This window comes from Gigantopelta aegis, chromosome 4 (genome assembly GCF_016097555.1).
Source record: "Gigantopelta aegis isolate Gae_Host chromosome 4, Gae_host_genome, whole genome shotgun sequence".
Classification (NCBI taxonomy): domain Eukaryota; kingdom Metazoa; phylum Mollusca; class Gastropoda; order Neomphalida; family Peltospiridae; genus Gigantopelta; species Gigantopelta aegis.
The window spans coordinates 52,533,827-52,547,673 of record NC_054702.1 but is presented as its reverse complement, the minus strand read 5'-3'; the positions used below and the strand labels follow the sequence as shown (position 1 = coordinate 52,547,673).

General features: G+C 34.1%; 2 protein-coding genes across 5 annotated transcripts in view; one reads left to right on the top strand and one right to left on the bottom strand.

The window, feature by feature from the left end:
• The window catches only part of LOC121370726 (tyrosine--tRNA ligase 2, cytoplasmic-like), a 90,569-nt gene extending 85,563 nt beyond the window's left edge, over positions 1 to 5,006 (top strand). Inside the window, exons 26-29 of the mRNA XM_041496150.1 lie at positions 756 to 841; positions 2,275 to 2,468; positions 3,104 to 3,242; positions 4,280 to 5,006. Coding sequence (XP_041352084.1) covers positions 756 to 841; positions 2,275 to 2,468; positions 3,104 to 3,242; positions 4,280 to 4,390 — 530 coding nt within the window. The 3' untranslated portion in view covers positions 4,391 to 5,006. The remainder of the gene's footprint in view (positions 1 to 755; positions 842 to 2,274; positions 2,469 to 3,103; positions 3,243 to 4,279) is intronic.
• Positions 5,007 to 6,418: 1,412 nt separating this feature from the next.
• Positions 6,419 to 13,847, bottom strand: part of LOC121370727 (centrosomal protein of 57 kDa-like) — a 37,445-nt gene continuing 30,016 nt past the window's right edge. For all 4 annotated transcript variants that reach the window (XM_041496151.1, XM_041496152.1, XM_041496153.1 and 1 more), the window contains one exon: positions 6,419 to 11,741. In XM_041496151.1, coding sequence (XP_041352085.1) covers positions 11,520 to 11,741 — 222 coding nt within the window. In that variant the 3' untranslated portion in view covers positions 6,419 to 11,519. The remainder of the gene's footprint in view (positions 11,742 to 13,847) is intronic.

The window sequence follows — 13,847 nt, the reverse complement described above, 5'->3', positions numbered from 1 at the left end:
ACATACTGTTCAAGTCACTGTGACAAATCAGTATAACAAATCGCATTATTAATGAGAACCCTGCTTTAGGATGTTTGGTCCCTGAGTATAAGGTGGATAAATGTACATGTGTACTTGGTGAGAGGTCAGGTTATGTATATATGATAAGAGAAAACAACCGGTCACTGACGAGACAAGATGATGTATTGAAGGTGGATATACTGAATGAATATAGAAGATTGTTTTTGTTTGAAAAATTATTTCTTTTTTGTTTTATCTTATTCAGTATTCAGTTTGATAAAAATTTCATTCTCTTGATTTTAATTCAATTCTTAAAGGTTTAGGGTATTTAGTCAAGGGATATTGCCATAAAATTCTATATACAATTTACACTTAAGAGATTTAATAACAACCATCTTTCACACTGCCCCACTTTATTCAATTACAGATTTGCATTTCCTATATACCGTTAAGTCCATGTACAAGTATTAGAATGAGCATTTATGTAAGTGTATAGTGACTACAGTCTTATTTTATAACATAACATTTTATGCCAAGTATTACTGTTTTAATTGCATAATAAATAATGTTTAATTAAATATCCTATAACCTAATTTAAAAAAACAAAGTTAGATGCTGTTGAAGTTTCATGTGTATTTCATTGTTACTCAACAATGTTTGGGGTTTTATTTGTTGTTTTTGTATTATTTTTTTATTTTTTGTGTTTTTAAAAATAAATAAAGGTACGAATCAGTTTATATTACTTATATTTCTAGAGGGTGCAAAGGGTGGTCTAGCTGAAGAAGAGCTTGTTCCCTCAAGGTTGGACTTTAGAGTTGGAAAGATTACGGCTGTCAGTCAGGTTTGGATTTAAAAAAACACCTTATTTTAGTTTAGTTGTTATAATATTACAATTGGCTCTTTTTCGCTTATGGCTGTCCTTTGTGGAATATGGTCATGCCCTGCTTTTAGGTAATGGTGATATTTGAAATATTTGCTAAGTGGATTTCTTTTCAACTTAACCTGACTGGAACAGGTCAGGCCTGTACGCAGGATTTTTAATGGCAGGGTGGATGGGTGCAAGTTCCTTGTGACTAGACAAACAATGGCTAAGTTTGATTAGAATCAACGGAAGAAAAACGTTATCTAAATTTGATTGAAAAAAACGTGGACCTTTTGGTAATTTTGGGGGATGGGGGTGCGTACAGGCCTGCAGGTATCCCAAGATATTTTGGAAAATTTTAGCCCTGTCTTTAATGGACTTTTTCCCATCCCAACCAGTGGCAAATGACTGGTACATAAGCACATGGCATGTGCTATCCTGTCTGGGAAAGAACATGTAAAAATCCCTTGCTGCTTTATTGTTGGCCATTCTCTATTAAAGCTGCACACCCTAGTTCCATCCAGCGAAAATAAATTATAATTTGGTTAATCTACAAACCTGTAACACACTTAGATCACGTTTTTATCAAATGGAGTGAAAAAGCAGGTTTATATCGATAAATACCATGGGAATCCCCATGTCTCAATTGCTTGAAATAATTTTGAAAGTTAGTATTCTGATGTCACCAGTAGATGTCGCTCGAAGCACAACAATGCCTACGTCACGACAAATTTCACAGACTTGGGGTGCATTTCATTCACCTCTCCTGTTCTGTCCTGGTTGTATCCCCTCTCCAGATATCGTAAGACTTAGCAAAATTATTGGTTTTAAGGGTTTGTAACGTTTTGTATTGAGACACTTACTTGTCTGAACTTTATTGTTACTGAAAATGTTCACGAACTGTGAAGAAAAATCTCACAAATGAACAACAACAAATCGGATGTTGATTGCGCGAGAAAACAAACCGAACCAAAATGATAATGGTCACGTGATATACCAACGTCTGTGACATTGAAATAGAAATATCCCCTTTAAAAATAGATTAGACCTTGTCTGCTCAACGGTTTTTTCTCAGACGTGCGGGCGATTTATGAAATACGAAAAATGCATTTTGTGGTATTGCAAAAACCAGGATTACCAAAAAACACTTCAGGTGAATGGAAATGTATATTCTAAATAATAAACGGTAAGTAAAGTGCAATTTTATTTGTGAAAAAATGGGTGTAATGGCGAAAAACAACGCCGTAATGGTTAACAACTAGCCGTAACTAGGGTGTGTCCCTTTAACAAAATATCAAAATAACAATATGTCAGACACCAAATAGTCAAAATGTGCTGAGGGTGTAGTTAAATAAATATTTCGCTCCTTCTGTGCGTGGCGAATATTTTGAGATGTTTGTTTTTCCTTGCAGCACCCTGATGCAGACAGCCTGTATGTGGAAACAGTTGATATCGGTGAAGCAAAACCGAGGACTGTGGTCAGCGGCCTCGCGGGACTGTTTCCTATGAACGAGCTGCAGGACAGACTGGGAGTTTTCCTCTGTAACCTGAAACCAGCCAAGATGAGAGGGGTCGAGTCACAGGCCATGTTGATGTGTGCATCTGTGTGAGTGTTTCTCAAGGTGTTAATCACGCTAACATAGTTTACAAACTGAAGCACTGTGAGAAGACAGGGCTAGCTCTGGGAGAGCAGGAACTTTCACCAAATTATCTATTTAACGTTAAAAATTCAAAAAAATATCAATAATTATTTTGCCAAACTGAAATAAAATATTTGTTGATTGTTTTTAACTCTCTCTCTCTCTCTCTCTCTCTCTCTCTCTCTCTCTCTCTCTCTCTCTCTCTCTCTCTCTCTCTCTCTCTCTCTGTATGTATGTTTTTCAAACTTCCACATTTACTTTTAAAACTAGTTACAAGTGTTTTCGTTCTGTCAATCTGACACTCCTCTCTCCCCCCCCTCTCTCTCTCTCTCTCTCTCTCTCTCTCTCCTCTCTCTCTCTCTCTCTCTCTCTCTCTCTCTCTCTCTCTCTCTCTCTCTCTCTCTCTCTCTCTCTCTCTCTCTCTCTCTCTCTCTCTCTCTCTCTCTCTCTCTCTCTCTCTGTATGTATGTATGTATGTATGTGTATATGTGTTTCAAACTTCCACATTTACTTTTAAAACTAGTTACAAGTGTTCTGTTATATTCAGTAGGTATACAACTTGTATAAATTTCTGTATTGTGTCTTGGTGTTGGATTTTCAGTGCTGACCCGAGAGCTGTAGAACCTCTAGAGCCACCAGAGGGCAGTGCGCCTGGAGAACGCGTCTTCATCGAGGGATATGATAAAGGAACACCAGACGAGGAACTAAAACCCAAGAAGAAAGTTTGGGAGAATTTACAGGTGCATGTTCAACTTAAATGTCCTTTGACTGCATGAATGAATGTTTAATGACGCCCCAGTACACAAATACAGGCAGGGGAGCTGGGGGAATAGAGCCCCTAGTAATTCTGAATTAAAAATATTGGTAGCAGATCTTACGGCAGAGATGAATTGTGCAGGAAATTGCAATTTAGGACATCTAGTTTTAAACATTTTATAGGGGAGCATAGTCCTGACACACACACCCCTAGAAACTTTGCTTTCCCAGTCAGCACCCCACCCCACTCAATATGTAAATGCCTCCATCATGTCTGAAATGCATTGCCTGCCTGTTGTCAGATCATTACACATTATTAGTGATGTTCCAAGATGTTAGTTCTGAAGGTTTTATTGAGAGGATGACACTTTATATTGGCAAATTATTGATTTAAAAGAATGTTGAAAGAAATGTTTCATTTAACGACGCACTCAACACATTTTATTTTCGGTTCTATGGCGTCAGACATATGGTTGAGGACCACACAGATTTTGAGAGGAAACCCGCTGTCGCCACTACATGGGCTACTCTTTCCGATTAGCAGCAAGGGATCTTTTATTTGCGCTTCCCACAGGCAGGATAGCACAAACCATGGCCTTTGTTGAACCAGTTATGGAACACTGGTCGGTGCAAGTGGTTTACACCTACCCATTGAGCCTTGCGGAGCACTCACTCAAGGTTTGGAGTCGGTATCTGGATTAAAAATCCCATGCCTCGACTGGGAACCGAACCCAGTACCTACCAGCCTGTAGACAAAATGGCCTAACCACTACGCCACCGAGGCCGGTAAAAAGAATGTTGAAGCTAGGTATTGTATAAAACTATTATCTGTAAACACACATAGTGCTAGTTTGTTGAGGTGGTGGGTTTTTTAATTATTTGTTTGTTTTTCCCCCAGTTATCTTGGATAACCGTTGAAATAGGTGACATATATTTATTTTAGAAAGTTTTACCTAGTTTAAAATAGTTAACAAAATAGTTTATAGTTAGCAATTAACACAAATGTTCTCTTTTCTTTCAGCCTGATTTTCGAACAAATGGAGCCTGTTTTGCGGAATGGCAGAACAGTCCCATGGTTACAAAACTAGGACCTGTCAAGTGCAAGACATTGAAGTGTTCACCTATTAAATAAACATAAACTAGACCATTGTTTTATAATGACATTTTATCACACGAGAAGGTCTGAACAGATTATTCTGTCGACACTCGCCACACAACAACAAAAATCTGTTTTAATGTGGATAAATAAATACATGGATAACAGATCATATATACAGTGAAGTGAAACCTGGCTAAACCAGATTATGCTGGGGATGTGATTTTTATCCAATTTAGACAATTGTTTTTGCATTTACAATAGCCGATGTATTTTTCGTGCTGGGGTGTCGTTAAACATTCATTCATTCATTCCAATTTAGACGGGATCCGGAGTTTAGAGGGTAGAGTATCAGATGTTGAAAAATTGGGAACAATGAAACTTGGCCAGTTTTGACAGGATTCCAAATTGATCAGGGTCCGGTTTACACAGGTTTCACTGTAATATAATTATAAAATTATGTTCCTTTCACACCAATATTTATATAGAGAATACTAGGTTAAAGCCATAGATTCTCTGTTCTTACCCGTTATTAGTTTTATCCTGCAACTCTACAAGAAGAGTGAAGAAATCAACTTTATTTGTAGCTTTCAGTATGCTTAAGCTAAATAAGCAAGCTTTTTCAAATATAACATAAACATTCATGACATCATTCTTGTTGTATGTTATATTTGTCACCTTAAAAAAAAGTTTTCATCTCATAATTCCTTATACTTCATATTTACCACATAACAAAACCATACATTTGGATTAAAATTAATAATCTATTCTAAAGAAAATGCAGCTGCTCTGAAATCTAGTCAAATAAAACGGGTCGAGTTGGGTCACCTGACAAGAGATATTCTACTAGTAGCAGGTTATGACTTTAATCGGTCATCATAATTGGCCAATACATACTGTGAGTGCGGGATAAATATTTATCAAATTATGCTAATAATAAGTTGATACTGGCTTTAACTGATTAAATTGGTTAACCAGAAATCATATTGGGTTTTGTTACTCTGTTCAATTCAGTTAAGATTATAAAATCAATACACCCAATTGGGAAGCATATGATGTAATATAATTTAAACATGTAACAATTTTTTTTAAATTGTTTTGTTCAATGACACCACTAGAGCACATTGATTTACTAATCATCGGCTATTCGAACATTGATAATTCTCAGTCTTGGACAAGAAACTTGCTACATTTTTCCAATAGTAGCAAGGCAGTGACAGATAATGAAACGTTAGTTACAGTTGTGATTAAAACATTGTTAATTGCATGTGCATCACCCTTATACTCACAACTTGTTTGGTCACCTGTAGACCATGTCACGAAAAGATTTTAAAATCCAAAATTGTTGAGACTTTTAAAACTATTTTTACTGATCAAGCAGGGCACCTCCTTGAAAACTGCATGGTGTACATGAATCTTTTTTTTTCTTTTCTTTTTTAACACTTTTCATATTTGAATCGGGTAGGGTGTGTATATATTACATTGGAATCTGGCTTTGGATATCCATGCCACTAAAGATGTAAACTGAGCATTCTGGACCATGGCCGAGACCTGACATGGTTGAACGATGGTGAATCCATGCTTGAACTGGCAAGATGTTAGCAAATGAGACATTCCATTATCTATCGGCTGCAGGAGTGTTTGTGTCCATGTCAGACCAACCGTGTGTACCCCCCACTTTGGATGCAGTGTTTATATGGCACTTTACTTGTTGGAAGGAGATGGAATCAGAAAACATCTAATTAGCAACTCCATGGTGATGATCTGGATGCCAAAGCCATACCAAAATCGACTGCTTTGAATGAACATGAAATGGAATGCTGTCTTACCTGCAAGTTAACTTAAGTTTTAGCTGGAAATTTTTTTAACATTTTTAAACCTGTTTTTTAAGGATAGATCTAGGATGGCTCCGAAAATTAACAAACCTGTGTCCAATTATTTTATCCCTTGTGCAGTAAATATGTTTTCAATGAAGCCATTTTAATTTCAGTTCCATAAAACTGGATAAGAGCAGTTCAATCTTCTTAATGTTGCCTGTCGATTAAAACAAGACACAAAAGCAAATTGATATTTAATGATTTATTTATTACACAATTCACAAATATATGATATATGATAAATGCAGTTTGACAGTACTTAATATATAAACAACTGCTGAAATAAGATATAAAAAGAAGGAATGGTTATATTCATAGCATGTTAATTGAGCAGCAATGGAGATGGTTCATTGGAATACATCGATTACATCTTGTCCATATATTATTTGTAACTATAGGTTTGAATAATGGACATTGTAGGAGATAAAGTGATAATTTTAGGAGATAATTTTAACAGCTGTTGTAAAAATACATTTGAGACATCTCCCACTCACCTGTAAGAGACTATAATATAGGGATAGTCATATCAGAAAATCCCCCACAAGTAGTCGAGAAAGCATATTTAAAGATGCAGTCTTCATAATATAATATACTAGCGTCCAAAAGAAACTTCACAAGGCTTGAAATTGTATTATAGAAAACCAACAAACAGTATGGTGGGATATGAAAGTATCATCAGATAAACATCTAAATGTGACAATGCACTTTGTGATACAAGTGTTTGTAAGGTGGTCTCTAAATTGGTCCTTTTCAAATCGGAACAATATTTATCAAATTATTCAAATTTTATGCATGTAAAGTTTCTTTTGGAAATCAGTATAGATTAGACTGTTCATGTTAGGTTTGTTCTTCCCATCATAAGCTTATGAGACGGGAGGTGGTGGGGAGAAAATCCTTAAATTTGGGCAAAAACAATAGAGACATTCGGGCAAAATGAGCTGCCCTGAACTTTTCACTATGTAATTTCATTATTCTATCCAAAATATTAGTTGTAACCCATGTAAAAATGTGTGGCGATTCATTTGCAAACCTATATACATGTAGCTGTTTGGCAGTAATGCTAATATGAATAAACGTAATCCAGATTCAGGACTTTTGTTTAATTCAGGCTAAAATCGGCTTGCCCCATACAAAAATGGGATCCAATATGCCTATGCTTCCTTTGAAATTTAGATGTAGTTACTAATCTAGGTCAAATCAAAATACATTACTTTGCCTTTAACAGGAGACACCTCTAGTGTATAAGGATTTATTAAAAAATAGTGACACTCTTGGCATACCAATACACTGATAGCGATACTGAAACAGGAGATGCATTAGGAAATAATGCCAGTATTTAAACTTGGAAGCAAGACCAAGTTGCTTTAATTAGGTTGAAGACCGTTCTTGATGGATGTTTTCTGATTAATGACAAAATTATATTGATTCACCATTTTATTTTTATTTTCACCATACAAAAGAATTTCTTTGGAAATATATAATCTATTTTTGATATACAAAGGAAATTTTAAAAAACCCGCATCTGCACTTAAAAATCTTTAAGATATTAATGCCACACAAATTGCACAGTTTCTATTCTAAAGGGAGAAAAAACCCTAGTAATTAGGTGGATTGTTGTAATAATAATACATAGCACGAGGTAGTAGTTGACACACTCTCTGCTTTATTTTTCTAACTATATTTACCTACAGGCTAAACAATTAAAAACTATTACGGTCTTGACATATACAATTGCTGACATCAGTAAATTAATCAGCAAATAAACCATGTGGTATAAAACTACTGCCACCTTTAACACAAACCTTTAAGATACACGTCATGTTCATGTTCATGTGTAGTAGAAAAAACTCACATTAAAAGCACTTTTACTAGCCAAAAGGATTTAATTAATTGCGATAGTACATACCATTGACCTTTGGATAACTAAAACACTTTAATGATTCTAGAAACTTCATTTCTATAAACATGAACATTGTATTTACATTTACAACTTTGGTCAACTGCCCCCCCTCCCCCCAGTGCTGAAGCAAATCTTCACATTCGGGTAAAAACAATGTCCTGAAAACTTTTCACCACATATTTCTATTATTCTACACTTGACATTAGTTTTAATCTTTGAAAAATATTAGTACAGTAGTGATTCATTTGGAACCCATATATCGCTGTTTAGTAGCAATACAAAATTAACAGGAATAAACATTGATATCCAGATCAGACATTTTCAGTTAATTCAGGCAAAACTTAACCTGCCACCCTATAATAGCCCATTCACCTGTGGATAATCACTGCAAAACCAGTGGCTGTACCCACAATGAGTAACTAAATTCATTGCTATGAGAATAATTGTATCTTCCATGAAGGATCCTTTAACCTTCATACTATGGATCGGTTTATAATTTGTTTTATATAAATGATACCGATATATCGTTAGAATGAATAATGTGTATCAAGGTGGGTGAATAATGTAATGTTGTCTATGGGAATTAAAATTTGCTTTATCATCTATTAAACTATATGGGGAAAATTTCCTAGACTAAGCCATTTTAAAAAAAAAGATTGGTTTGCTATAACCTGACTGATCATTTTAGCAGTGTCAGTATGCAGACATTTTGTTTTTACCGTCTTCATTATTTATTTCAATAAAATAATGCAAGATAATTTTAAAAAAACAAAAGACCATGTTTGAAAAATCTGGGGGAATATTACATACCTGCAAGGATACAAAAAACCAAGTATTTTTACAGCTGACTGCAAGGTATAAATTCCACTCGGGATTTTATGCTTTTTGAATACCTGTGCTACATAAAGTAATTATCATTTTGAATGATAATCAATTTACAAGACCTAAGTAAGCATAGTGAAATAGTATATAATATTATTTATTTGTAAACTGACCAAAACTAAATCTTGTTCAATAATTTAGTTGCGTAAAATGTTGTATACTATTATGTCAACTTCAAAAAAACCAATTTGAAATATTTGTTTGCATTTATTTTTATTAAGTAGATACACATACAAAAAATAGGACAAGATTTAAAATTCACAGGTACACAAAACAATATCATTGAAAATATCATTGGTCAATGTATACAGACCTACAAAACAATCAGAATTGTTGCATCTCTTCAAAAGGTTAGATAATCCTAAACGAAGATAATACAAACGGTGTAATTTGGAACTTGATTGAGGAATGGTTAAAGGTTGGTCAGTAGATATAGATGAGACTAAAATGGACATGATTCTATACAAATTTTATAGTAGAATTGTTTGTAATTTTTTTGTTAATTTATTGATGTGTAACTGGCACAAATTTTGTAAAATCGCATAGCCTAGCAAAGCAATTTTATACTAAGTTTGTGTATGTTACACATCGATAAATTCACAACATATTACAAATAAATCTTATTACAAACATCACAACTTATTTCATCAAAAATACATAAATGTGTTATGTAATGACATCATTACTGCATGTTATCAGAGGTGATGTCAGGAAATCAGAATCAAGTAAATTGTATAACAGAAAGTTTGTAGTTCTAATGATATGCATATTCAAATATGCTAGACAAGACAAAGACAAAAAATAGCACAGTATATATTTTGAAAAATAGTTTTACAGTGACAAGAATACACCTAAGACAATATTCTGGTAAAGCTTTTTGTCATTGGAAGAGATGGTTTGATTGATGTTTTAATATGATTATCCATGTGATAAATAATAATAATTATAACAAGAAAAAAACATTAAAATTGTAGAATGTTTGGTCAAAATGTAAAAAAGATTCGGGTTTTTTTTTTTTTTTTTTTTACTTGTAGAATACACTGTTTATGATAAACTAAATGTACTTGAGCTACATATTTGCAAATATCATAATATGTATATTATATATGAAGAAGTTTAGTATGGCAGAGGTAAATCCAATAATGGGAACAGAAAACGGTCTGCAGAGTTCATTGTGACTATGCAACAGCCATAAGATGAATATTTCAATATGAAATCTGAGAAATGGTTTTAATATACGATTCCTATTTGCTCCAACACCCCCGTCCCCATTGTAAATCTGGTAATAAAATTCCAGTTGGTGGAACTAAGGTAACCTGAGAGCATGCTGTGAAATGTTTCTTAATTTTTGTTTTTAATTGCCGTAACTGATAAATTTATACGACCAAATTATTCTAATATTTACATTTTCCTTAACAGTAATTGAGGTAGTTTTAAACAGTAGGTTAAAAAGTATAAAGTGTAAAAGCCACATACATTGTCAAAAGAAATGTTGAAATATTTGTGATACAAGATTCTAGGTACTAAAAAAAAGAAAAAAAAGAGTACTTGGGGTGGGGAAATTTACAATGTTTCTTCTAGTGTTATGCACCAAGTCTTGTAACAGATTTTATTAAACACTACTGTCCTTTTGACCATTAGCCACGGTCTCAAATTAATAACCGAGGTTTATAACCAAGAAATTTGATGTGAAGAAATATGGAAAATATTGAATGCCATGACCCAGGTTGAATCAAAGGTTATTTTTGCTACATTATTCAAAATCACTGTGACACTGATCACTTGGCAATTGACTGAAATTTACAGATGTTCAAAATGATACCACTTGGAGCATAATGGTTGCAAAACAAACACTAATGTATAACATTTCCCAAATCTGTTACGCCATTTGTACCATTTAATCAGAGATTTCCTACGTTTCTGGTTAAACTAAAGAAAATTTAATTACTTTTTCCTGTCATGAATACATGACCTGACTTCTGACCTATGGCATCATCAAACACCCTGGTTTAAACATCCCATCAGCCAATAAAATGGCTAAGATCTTCCATTGAGTCCCGGGCATCCTGTTCTGGATACATTGTAGCTACTTCTTCTTTCTCCTCTGCTGCTATGGTACCGACATATTTCTAATTAGGTCAGATGTCAGATTATGAATGAAAAGAAATAAAAATTTCACCCTGGTGTTTGCAACAGCTGCAAATGAATTTATGCGAAAAAGAAGAGACATGAATCTCAGGAACATGGGTCAGCGGCTTTAAAACCATCCCAAATTGTTTCGCAACCATTAATGTTCTTAATCAAAACACCAATCGAAAAAAAAAGAAGTAAAAAGTAATTTTTCTTACCACAACATGATAATGAAGAGATGGATGGACAAATAGAATGGGAGTTCATGAACAACAAATAACAATGGCTTTCAGCAAATATGACTGGAAAGCATAATAAAAAAATAAATACGGTATTTCTATGGACACTAATATCACAGAAGAGGTATTTGTTTGCTTTATTCCCACTTGATGTCGTCTCGCCGTAATGTGGTCTGTAATTTTTTCATGTCTCTGAGTACGTCTAGTGCCCGTGATGTGAGAGGTCGCTCTCTGCTTGATGATCGGACATTGGCTCTGGTTTTGGGAAAAGAAGGATGAGCGGACTTCGGTCTGTCGGGAGGTTTGTGATGATAAACAGGTTTCGATATTTTCTTCTTCTTGGACTTGAAATTTTGTAACTGGAATTGAAATAAAATAAAACAAAATAAACAACATTTTGTGTTATATTCTCATTTCAGTCAATATATCGAGGGGTTAGTGCCAGAACCACTTATCTCCTTCCCACTTCAATCTGAGAAAACTGAACTGAAAACTTTGGAATGAACTTAAAAATCGGAAATTTAACTTTTGCTAAACATTTTGCTTTTAGATGCTAGCAGTTATTTTTGTTGTATAAAACTTAAAAGTTTTGTCTGCTAATAATAATAGATCATGGTGTAATTAGATGAAGAAATATTTAATTTATTCTGGCGCCTGGAATTTGAATACAAACAGCTCCAACAAGCATGCCAGAGCAAGCTATTTTATAAACAGTGTTTCTTACAGCCCAGCATGTGACAAATTGTGTGAAATCTCAAGTGAAGAATAACGTTATCTTGCAGTGAGTCCACATGGCATACTGTAAACGTTCAATTTCGCAGCAGCTCTGAAACACCTAATTGGGCCTGTGTTGTTAATACTTTGAAAATGTACTGGAGGCAGGAAGTAATTGTAAACAATAACAAATTATCTCTGGATGGCAGACACTGGCAAGGGTCATGGGTGTTTCCAGCTGTGTGCACAGTAACCTTATCCTACACTGAGATGGTGAATCAGGTTCCCTGGTATTGTAGCAGGTTGCTAGAAGCACTTAAAAACTTTAGAAAAACAATTTGTTAAGCAAAGCCAATCCTGAAAACATTAATTATTACATGAAATGTAAGCTATCATACCAGTTTTAACAGATATATTTATTACATTAATTATTACATGAAATGTAAGCTATCATACAAGTTATAACAGATATATTTATTACATTAATTATTACATGAAATGTAAGCTATCATACCAGTTATAACAGATATATTTATTACACTAATTAAACACGAAATGTAAGCTATCAGAGTAAACTGCACCATATCTGTAGTGTTGAGGTATTGACTGAATTAATAATGTTAATTCAACAGTTAAGATAAGTTAATACGTTTAATGAATTTTGATACACAGTAATTTAACGATTCAAAATGAATACAGGGCCAGTAACTATATTCGGCATTTTTTTCTTAAAAGTTTCCATTCGTTGTAAAGTGTCTACGTTTTAACATGTTCTAAAACAAATGTTCTTTAACTTAATATTTAAACAGCAATTTAAAGAGAATAAAATGACAAATATATTTACAATCAACGTGTAATGATTTCTAGCAGAATACGCATTTTCATAGGTTCTACAAAAATGCACAAAAAAACTCATTGTGTGCAAGATGTTTGCATGTAACATGGATCAGATATTACTGAAACAATGTTTACAAGTTATCTGTGATTAACACTGGTCCTTAATTCATTTTGTTGAGTATATTTTAAATATGCAAGTAATACTACTAAAGATAACTGTGTTGAAACCAAAATCTATTGATTGATATACTTTAAATTGCACAGATATGCACTGGTGTATCCGGGTAGCCAGGGATTGGGTACAAGAGGACCTTTCCTTCTCAAATATACCTCTTTTTTTCACAATACCAACTTTTATAATGCATGTCGCCCCATAACATGTGTAAAAGCAGTGCCCTCTATCCCCACTCCACCCCCAGTATAAAATCCTGGCTACCCTAATATATATGCGCCGTTAAGGTTTATTAACTAGTTGGATATTGGCATGGATGGGAAAGAAATATTTAACAATCAACACAACTACAGGTATGTGGTGTCAGACATGTGGTTAATGACCATAAATATATTTTAGAGAGGAAACTATGGGCAACTATTTTTTTTTAATTAGCACCAAGGGATCTTTAATACATGCATCATCCCACAGACAGGATAGTACATAGCATGGTCTGTAACACCAGTTGTGAAGCACTGGCTGGAATGAGAAGTAGTCCAATGATTCCACTAACAGGGATCGATCCTAGACTGACTGCACATCAGGCCAGCACTTTACTACTGGGCTACATCCTGCCCCCGGCAAATTAATTTAGTTATATTATTTTTTCTCTAATACACATAGTAACTATTCAAACTAAAATAAGGGAAAATAACTTTCCTTTTTAACAAGTTTCTCTATGTCTCTGTTCAGTTAATATTTT